Below are 10123 nucleotides of genomic sequence, written 5' to 3'. Positions count from 1 at the left end.
AGAGAGTTACAGTAGTCAAGGCGAGAGTGGATCAGGGCCACGCTGAGGGTTTTTGTCGTTTCCATTGTGAGAAAGGGGCGCATTCTAGAGATGTTCTTGAGGTGCAAGATATAAAGAAAACCGCAGATAAGGGCTCGTGCCTTGTTGTGAAGTGGAATTAATAGTGCTGAGTAAAATATACGGGCTCAATCCTTATATGCATGCTCATTCGGGTTTGCTCCTTGTCGTGCGCTCACATATGGGCTCTCTTTGTTGCACACTCACATAAGGGATCTGTCTGTGTGCTGGATTCTCTCCTTGTGCCCTCACAAAGATTCTCAACTTGTAGTGCTCTCACATACGGGCTCACTCCTCGTAGTGCACTTAGGCTATGTGTGCACGTGTGCGCTCTGCACCGCACCGAAAAGGTGCGCTTCAGAGCGCAGCTGAAAAGCTGCGTTCTGAAGCGCATGGTGCCGGCAGATTCGTGCGCTCTGCATGCTGCCTCTCCCTATAGACAGCATGCAGAACGCACGAAAGAAGTGACATGTCACTTCTTAGAACGCAGCGATTCGGCAAGCAGCCGAATCGCTGCGTTCTAACATGCCACGTGCGCACGGCCCCTGCACAATCTCCATAGATTGTGCAGGGGACGCAGGACGCATGCAGTTACGCTGCGGTGCAGAACGCAGCGTAACTGCATGTAATATGCACACGTGCGCACATACCCTAACATGGGTTCGCTCCTTGTAGTGCGCTCGTATATGGGCTCAGTCCTTGTAATGCTTTCACATACGGGCTCACTTCTTGTAGTGCGCTTATATACTGATTCTCACTTTGTAGTGCACTTTCATACGGATTTGTTCCTTGTAGTATGCTTACATATGGATTCTCTCCTTGTAGTGAGCTCACATATGGGTTTGCTCCTTGTAGTGCAATCACATACGGGCTCGCTTCTTGTAGCGTGCTCATACATGGGCTCTCAAGTGTGCTCACATACTCGTTTGCTCCTTGTAGCACACACATATATGGGCTATCTCCTTGTAGTGAACTTATATAAAAGCTCAGTCCTTTAGTCCGCTCACATATGGGATCGATTCTTGTAGTGTGCTCACATATGGGCTCTCCTCATAGTATGCTCACATGCGGGTTCACTCCTAGTAGTGCACTGAAATATGGGCCTTAATCTGGTAGTGCACTCACATAGATGCTTGCTCCTTCAAATGCACTCATCTACGGGTTCACTCCTTGTAGTGAGTCACCATTCACTTTTTGTGCCTCCTCTATTTCCTCATAGACTGTAAGCTTACGAGCAGGGCCCTCACTCCTCTTGGTATCTGAATTTTGTATTGTCTCATATTGTCTGTACATGTCCCCTCTGAATTGTAAAGCGCTGTGTAATATGTTGGCGCAATATATATAAAAATTATTATTATTCACATATGGACTCTCTCCTTGTAGTGCACTCACATACAGGTTTACTCTTTGCAGTGTGTTCACATACAGGCTCAGTCTTTGTAGTGCTCCCATATACGGGCTCACTCATTGTAGTGCGCTTACATATGGGCTCAGTCGTTGTAGCGCTCCCACATATGGGCTCAGTCCTTGTAGTGCTCCCACGTACGGGCTCAGTCCTTGTAGTGCTCCCACATGTGGGCTCAGTCCTTGTAGTGCTCCTACGTACAGGCTCAGTCCTTGTAGTGCTCCCACGTACGGGCTCAGTCCTTGTAGTGCTCCCACGTACGGGCTCAGTCCTTGTAGTGCTCCCACGTACGGGCCCAGTCCTTGTAGTGCTCCCACGTACGGGCTCAGTCCTTGTAGTGCTCCCACGTACGGGCTCAGTCCTTGTAGTGCTCCCACGTACGGGCTCAGTCCTTGTAGTGCTCCCACGTACGGGCTCAGTCCTTGTAGTGCTCCCACGTACGGGCTCAGTCCTTGTAGTGCTCCCATGTACGGGCTCAGTCCTTGTAGTGCTCCCACATATGGGCTCAGTCCTTGTAGTGCTCCCACGTACGGGCTCAGTCCTTGTAGTGCACTCACAGAAGGGCTCTCTCTTTTTGGTGCACAACAGGGCTTTCTACTTATAGTGCGCTCGCATAGGGACTCATCCTTGCAGTGCGCTCACATAACGGCTGTATACAGGGAGGCAACTTCAGCTGCCATTAGGCCAACAAATCTGCCATATGTGAATTTCCCCTAACACTGCCCACACAATGTCCACAGTGATATATAATAATGATTCTTGTTTATTCATACAATTTTGTTCACAACATCCAACACATTTGTGTCCATATTGCATCCACCCCCCAAAAAAAAGTTTATCCTTTTGTTTGAATTTCCTGTGTCCTTTTTTACTATCTGTATCCGTCAGTTTTTCTCAAATACAGTAAAAAAAAATCAAATGTAGATTTTCCCAGCTCCTCCTAGGAATCAGTTAGTGAAAGACAGCACACGGATCAGTGATTTGTCCATTTTTTATTCACTCACGAACCCCTTTAAGAGGCAATTTTCTACAAAACGGACCAGAATACGTCATGTCATGTTTGCTTTGAGAATGCCTTTATCTGCATGGCTTTGTGAAGAAAACCGAGATTGTGAAACTATACATATTTAGATAAAAATCGGCTCAATATAACTTCTTGAAGACCAGAATAATTCTGTCTTTTTTTCAGTCATCACTTTTTTTTTTTTGCTATTTTTGAATGAGATGTATATGTATGTCTACAGACAGAGGCAAGAACTTAAGCATTTCAGGCGGAGGTTGATGACATACAATTTCTACTTTTTTTTTTTTTTTTTAACTTCGTTTTATTAACAATTTCAAACATGGTACAACTGACATTTGACAATTTCTACTTTAGTTACACAAATGGATAAAGTTGGTACTCAGCAGCCTCGTCCCCGGTGTCCCTGCTTGGGAAGCCTTAGTGCGGATTCACAGTTGGTAATCAAAGAACATGCTTGGCTGGGAATATCTGGTGTTACTACCTGCTCTCCTGACCTGAGATAACTGTATGATCCGCTTATAGGCACGTATCAGACAGTAAAGGGTACTTTACACGCTGCGACATCGCTAGCGATCTCATTAGCGATGTGAAATTCTAGATCGCAAGTGCGATCTTTCGGATCGCACATGCGTAAAATGACCTATGTGCGATCCCGAAAGATCGCACTTGCGATCTAGAATTTCACATCGCTAATGAGATCGCTAGCAATGTCGCAGCATGTAAAGTACCCTTAAGTCAGCTCAGGTCATGAGAGCTGTCGGGTGGGCCAGGTATTCCCATCCAAGCATGGTCCGTCAACAGAGAGGGGCAAAGCTAACGCTTCTCACAAGTCCTCCACACTGCACAGAGTGGCTTTCTCCAACTGCAGTGAGCCTCCGGACTCTCCTGGCTGCCCAATATTTCCCAGTTTGCTCCCAGCAGCCTTTCACATAGGAATTTCTCCTCTTTTCTAAAGGGCACTTGGATGTCTCCACTGCTTTTTCCAGTTAGTCTCCTCAGCTTCAGCCACCAATTTACTATATTTCTCTGAACTTTCTTCAGCTCCAGCAACACTAAAGTGACTTGATTTCACTATTCCGTCTCACAATAAAGGCAGTTTTATATTAATTTTTATTTTTTGGGACTGGCTCGCTCTATGCGTGAGCTGGAAATCTCTTTTAGGCTAAGAACACTCGGCGAGTAAAATGACGCAAGTGGAATGCGATAAAAAAAAAAATCGCATTACACGTAGACCAATGTAACTCTATGGGGCCGGTCTCATGTGCACTTTTTTTCTCAGCCCTAATCGGACCAAGAAAAGAAACGCAACATTCTGGTGGAATCCGATTAGTTTTCACTCGCAGCCATACAAGTCTATGGGGGCGAGAGAAACATCAAATTGCACTCGCATGACATCAGAGTGCCGTGCAATATACGCATTAGCTGATAATGGAGGAGATAGGGAGATTAGTCTTTCCCTCTCCTCCGCAGCTGTGATCCAACCGCAGGATCGCATCACAGTGGCATGACACTCAGCTTACATTTGCAGCAGAGCGTGAGCCGAGTGTTATGTGATGCACTCGCAATAATGCTCGTGTGGCCCCAGCCTTACAATATAAGCCTCATTCTGACACCCCACTGTAAAAGCCACTACTGGGTCATGCGGAGCGCAGTGTGACCTGGAGAGTCTGCAGAGTGGTGATGACATGAGAACAGGAACGTAATGGAGCTGGATCCCCAAGAGAGTGGCGGTAAGTAAATTAATACACTCACAGTACATTTAATTTTAAAACAGGTATTTATGGGAAGATTTCTTTAAATCCTGAGGAGGAACCTATCAGCAATATTTTACTAATGACAACAGTGGAATGGCTTTATAAGGTCTTAGAAAATTAGCCTAACATTAGCCTGAAGGTGCAATGGGGGCCATGTTGATACACTCAGAACATTTTAGCCCTTTACTCCCTCCCGGGTGCCACACTACCATATATGAGGATACTTTAATTTTCATTAGCAATCTATAGTTATAATACACTTGCACATGTCTATATGTCAGTGCGTAAGCCTGTGCACAATTCTCTATTTACAGACAGTAAAGATAATTGTTTCCTTTATATCTTGTTCTTGAAAGAGTTCAAAAACTTTCTTGACTTCATCTTTTTTGGCAAGCTGATTAGCAAATGTCCCATTGAAATCCGCTGTGTCTTTAAGTCCAGATTTCAAGAGAAAGTCAACACACCCTGCATGCTGAGCGGAGCAAGCCGTGTGAAGAGCTGCAAGAGAAAGAACAAGGACATAAATGTGGCCACTGCCTCAAATGTAAGCATGTAAAAAAAATAGTACAATAATCTAAACTGTAAGAATAAAAGACATTATTAACTGATCTACACCACAGCACTACGTTTTCGCTTCACCCCACCATTTTAAATGCTGCCGATCACAGCTTGCATGCTAATCTAGCAGTCTCAGATACTTCTAAAGTTTTATTGCCATTGTCTGGGAAGGTGGGGTGAACGTGCATTCCCCCAGAGAAGACTCTGAAGAAACGCCCAGCTGGACTGCGAGCAGAGATTTCACATACTGCGCTCCAAAAGCAACAAATGTAAATGTTTCTGCAATGGAGCGACGCAGCACAAAATGAAAAAAAAAATACATAAAAAATTATATATATATATATATATATATATATATATATATATATATATATATATATATATATAGAGAGAGAGAGAGAGAGAGAGTATATATATATATATATATATATATGTATTTATAAATATATAGAGAGTGTGTGTGTGTGTGTATATATGTGTGATATATATATATATATATATACACACATATATATATATATACACACATATATATATATATATTAGCAAGATCAGGGGAGCTCAGTGATTTTTACAAGTTGTTTTAATGCAAAACAGATCTTCTTTAGGTCATGTGCACATGCTGATTATTTGGTGAGTATTTTACATCAGTATTTGTAGCCAAAACCAGGAGTGGATGAGAAATGCAGAAGTGGTGCTCGTGTTTCTATTAGGGTGGAAACACACCTATGCGTGTAAATTTGGCCCGACTGGGCTGGAAAAAACTCGGCTGATTTTTGTTCACGTTAGGTCCGAGTGCAACGCAAGTGCGATGCTTGTTTTGAATAATTTAATGATTTGACTCGCGTGTGTGATGCGATTGAGATGCATGTTTCCTGCAACATCTTAAATTTAATTCGATTACACATGTGTCAGATAATTAACCTTTTGGAAATGTGATGTCACATTCACATCTGTTGAATAATGAATGAGCGAAGTTACTGCCACACTCACAAATTGGAACGCTGATGTGCGTGTGTGATCCTTCTTTAAACACGCTTCCGTAGGAAATCATTGTGAAAAATGGTGTGAGAAACTCGCAAAAAAGCGGCATGCTGCGATTGTTTTCTCAGTCCGATTTGGACTGAGGAGAAAAAAAAAAAAAAAAAATCGCAGATGAGAGCTGAATCATTGACTAACATGTGTCCGATTCCAATGCGAGATTTTCTCGCATTGCACTACTGCGAGAAACTCGCAAGTGATAAGCCGGCCTTATACTTTCCCTCTGATTCAATGAGGGTAAAAAAACATTGAATACTCAATGTGTGCACATGGCATTAAAGTGCTTCATAAGTTACATTTTTACAGCAAAATGTCATCCAAATCTCACCTGATCTTCCCTTTATATCTTGGCTGTTGAGATCTGCACCAAGGGATAATAGGGTTGACAAAGATTGAACATGTCCTTCCTGCAATAAGGGAACACAATCAATAAGTGTAGGTGGCTGTGGAGGTAATGATAATTATCTGAACTTTAATAATAACTTTTATAATTATTAACTATATTGCCATATTTAAAAAAATAAAGATAATCTTTATTAGAGATGAGCGGACAAGTGTATGTTCGGGCTCGCCGATTTCAGTCGGACTTTAGTAAAAAGTTAGTTTCGTGAAGCAGACTTGACCTGAACTTGTTCCCAAACCCCATATAAGTCAACGGGGACCTGAACAAATGGGCGCAACTCGAGTAAGGAGTATAATGGAAGTCAATGATTGGCAGCTCAGCTCTCCGCCCACATACAGGCAGCCAGAAACTGTGCATTTCCAGGAGAGAGAGGGTTTTGTTTGGACACACTGCATCCGAATGCGTTGTTTTGACCCCCAGTGAGAGCCATTCTGAGACTGCAGGCGGCTCTCACGGGGCCGAGCACACCAGAGCACCCAGATGCTTGATCAAGTGGTTAGCAGATGAACAAGACCCGAACTAAGACACAGACTTTTTTTTTTTAAAAAAGACTGTCTGGGTTCAAGCACAGGACACACAGAGTTCAATATGAACCCCGACCTTTATAGTTTGGGTTTGCTCATCTCTACCCGTTATGTCTACTGTACTAATTTGAGTAGTTCTTGCCTATGGGAAATCATTCCATCAATCAGAATAAGTATAGGACTTGTTGGAGATTTTTTAAATTTGTTACCAATAAACACTGACTAAAGTGCTTAGTCAGATAGAGAGAAATGTAAGTGTACAACTACAACAACAACAAAAATAGTAAAAAAACATAGTCAAATCACTGGGACATGTCATCGGCATGAGATAGGTGGGGTCTGTCAGCAGGCACCTGCACTGATCAGCTGTTCTCAGCTCTGGAGGAACAGCACAGCTCCAAATACTGTTTAAGGCCGGTGTCCCACTTGCGATTACCGCATGTATATCTCGCGCGAGTTTCACGATGCATCACCCGACAGGGACTCACACGCTGCTCACAGGAGCGGGTCGGCTGCATAGAGATGCATACAACCAACCCGCTCCTGTGAGCAGAGTGTGAGTTCGTGACGGGTGATGCATTGTGAAACTCGCGCGAGATATAAGCGCGGTAATCGCAAGTGGGACACCGGCCTAACAGTGATTTCCAAGAACTGACGCTCAGCATATATTCAAATGAATATGAGAAAGGATGCCGTTCTTGGCAATGGCCAACAAAAATTGAAGCATGAAACATATAAGAGACAGTGAAACCTGCCTTGAGACTGCGCAAAGGTCTCAGGACCTAGTCAGTGACTGAGGAGAAAAACAGTATGTGGAGCAAAAATGAAATTGGGGTGACTAAAGTCTGAGGAGTGTCTAACTGCCATGTGAGGACAATGAGAGGGAGAAAGAAACAGGTTCCAGGACTGTAGGCCATCCGAAGTTTCACCGATAAAAAGGGGTAGAGCCACAAGAGTTGGTAGGTCTGAAAGACCATTGTAGTGGAATTAGTGGATCAGTATTGTCTAAAAGCATCATTTATCCCCAAAGTATAGCATTATAATAGGAATCGATGTCTGATTAACTGGTTAATTGCCATCTCAGATTCTGGAAGAGAAGGATGGTGGCCGCGACAGAAAGCTCAAGAGATGGGATCAGTATCTGCGATTAAGCAAAAGAGCAAACGGCACCCTGAGTCAAAGACGTTTAAGTAGTGAGGCACTGAACACTGTGCTGTTCATTTATATTTACCTGGCACTTTTAAGACGGTGGTATCACATTTTAAAGACTATTGTCAGAGGTCATTTTGGAAACAGGCAGTGGCTTAGTGGTAGCGAGACACTAACATGGCAGGCCACCAATAAAGTGGCTGGTTCAGCCTCATGAACAGGAACTGACCTTAGCAGCATAGTGAAGTGCGCTCAGCTGCATAGACGTTGCTGTTTCATTCACGTTGACACCGAGATGGGAGACCAAGTACTGAAGTGATTTGTCCTGTCCTGTAACGGCCGCCCGGTGCAGGGCCTGGGCTCCCATGATATCCACAGCAGTATAGCAGACCTGGGGATATACAAAGTAGGAAACAATTATATCTCATCACTAAGCAAATAAGTTATTAAGAAGATATGGATATAATATTTATTAAAAAATGGAATTAAATGCATTTCTATTAGTAATAATAAACCATGCCCCGTATCTAAGGATTGCAGGAGCAGAGCCAGCCTGTTCTCACAAGTGGAGACGGTCCCAGTAGCTGGAAAGCTTTGATCACTGTTTATTAGTGACATGGATCACAAGGAAGGAATTACAAAAGTACATTGTTCCCCTCCCTGAGGAAGTCTGTCACATGGTTCATACTACACTCTCCGAGAGTTTTTACTGAAAAGTTTTTCATTTCGGTAAACCTTCACTTGAATAGTTGCAGCTTGCATAGCATGTGGCCTTGAGTACTGAATAATCCGGATATGCAGACTCATCCAATCAGTGCTGACGGACCGCTTTCCCCCTGTTAGGGCTTATTCACATGGGACAGACTTGATGAAAATTTTCCTGTGGTTATAAGCAAAAATTTGGGAGGAAAATGAGGGGTGCGTCTTAAAATCCGAATGTAGTATACCAGATGGTGGTGAAGAGGGTTTAAAGAAGGCAGGGGCATGCGGTGTGCTGCCCACGTTGGTATGTGCATTGGGCGGCGCGGCTCTGCTCTGTGTGGAGCTGATGATGTGGCTCTGCTCCGTGCGGGGTTGCTCTGCTCCGTGCGGGGCTGCTCTGCTCCGTTCTGCTCCGTGCGGAGCTGCTCTGTGCGGCGGGCGGTCATTCTGAAGATGTCGGCGGTCTGGGCTTGAAATAATGGCGCCTAGAGTCAGCGCGTGTTCAGATGGAGCTCTCACCCCACGCTCTCATCTGCGCACGTGCCTACTCCGGCCGCCATTTTTTTTAAGCCCTCACCACCGACCGACATCTTCAGAATGGTCGGTGACTCACCGCCTCCCATGTCACCAACCACGCATCATTCCATGTCAAGTGATCCAAAAAGAGAATTTTGTTTACTTACCGTAAATTCTTTTTCTTATAGTTCCGTCTTGGGAGACCCAGACCTTGGGTGTATAGCTTCTGCCTCCGGAGGACACACAAAGTACTACACCTAAAAGGTGTAGCTCCTCCCTCTGAGCCTATACACCCCCTGGTTAACCAGTCACAACCAGTTTAGTGCAAAAGCTGAAGGAGAATAGCCACCCACAAGTAGAACAGAGCAAGAGCCGGAACAACCGGAGACTCTGTTCACGACAACAGCATGTGAAAACACACGGAACAAGGAAATTGCCAACAGGCAACAGGGAGGGTGCTGGGTCTCCCAAGACGGAACTATAAGAAAAAGAATTTACGGTAAGTAAACAAAATTCTCTTTCTTTATCGTTCCTTTGGGAGGCCCAGACCTTGGGACGTTCCAAAGCAGTCCCTGGGTGGGAAATAAACAAAAAAATTAAGAAGTAGGCAGAAACCTAACTTCACAAATAGGCGACCGCCGCCTGAAGGATGCGTCTGCCCAAGCTCGCATCTGCCGAAGCATGAGCATGCACTTGGTAGTGCTTCGAGAAGGTATGCAAGCTAGCCCAAGTGGCAGCCTGACAGACTTGCTGAGCCGTAGCCTGGTGCCGAAAAGCCCAAGAGGCACCGACAGCCCTGGTCGAGTGCGCTTTGATCCCCGGCGGGGGAGGAGACTGCGAACTTTGGTAGGCGTCCGAAATGGTCGACTTAATCCAACGGGCTAAGGTCGGCTTAGAAGCAGGGAGGCCCTTGCGCCGACCTGTGGTTAGCACAAAAAGAGAGGTACACCGCCTAAGCGCAGCGGTGCGAGACACATAGATCCGGAGAGC

The 10123-nt window shown here is 44.7% G+C and overlaps 1 protein-coding gene across 6 annotated transcripts in view; it reads right to left on the bottom strand.

Annotated features, from left to right (window-relative positions):
• Positions 1–2207: 2207 nt before the first annotated feature.
• Positions 2208–10123, bottom strand: part of ANKRD16 (ankyrin repeat domain 16) — a 52769-nt gene continuing 44853 nt past the window's right edge. For all 6 annotated transcript variants that reach the window (XM_075345334.1, XM_075345336.1, XM_075345335.1 and 3 more), the window contains exons 5-7: positions 8145–8306; positions 6168–6246; positions 2208–4738 (exon numbers count right to left, since the gene is read on the bottom strand). In XM_075345334.1, coding sequence (XP_075201449.1) covers positions 4545–4738; positions 6168–6246; positions 8145–8306 — 435 coding nt within the window. In that variant the 3' untranslated portion in view covers positions 2208–4544. The remainder of the gene's footprint in view (positions 4739–6167; positions 6247–8144; positions 8307–10123) is intronic.

Source organism: Anomaloglossus baeobatrachus, chromosome 4, assembly GCF_048569485.1.
Source record: "Anomaloglossus baeobatrachus isolate aAnoBae1 chromosome 4, aAnoBae1.hap1, whole genome shotgun sequence".
Lineage (NCBI taxonomy): Eukaryota > Metazoa > Chordata > Amphibia > Anura > Aromobatidae > Anomaloglossus > Anomaloglossus baeobatrachus.
Note: the sequence above shows the minus strand (reverse complement) of the source record. Positions and strands in the feature narration are given on the sequence as shown.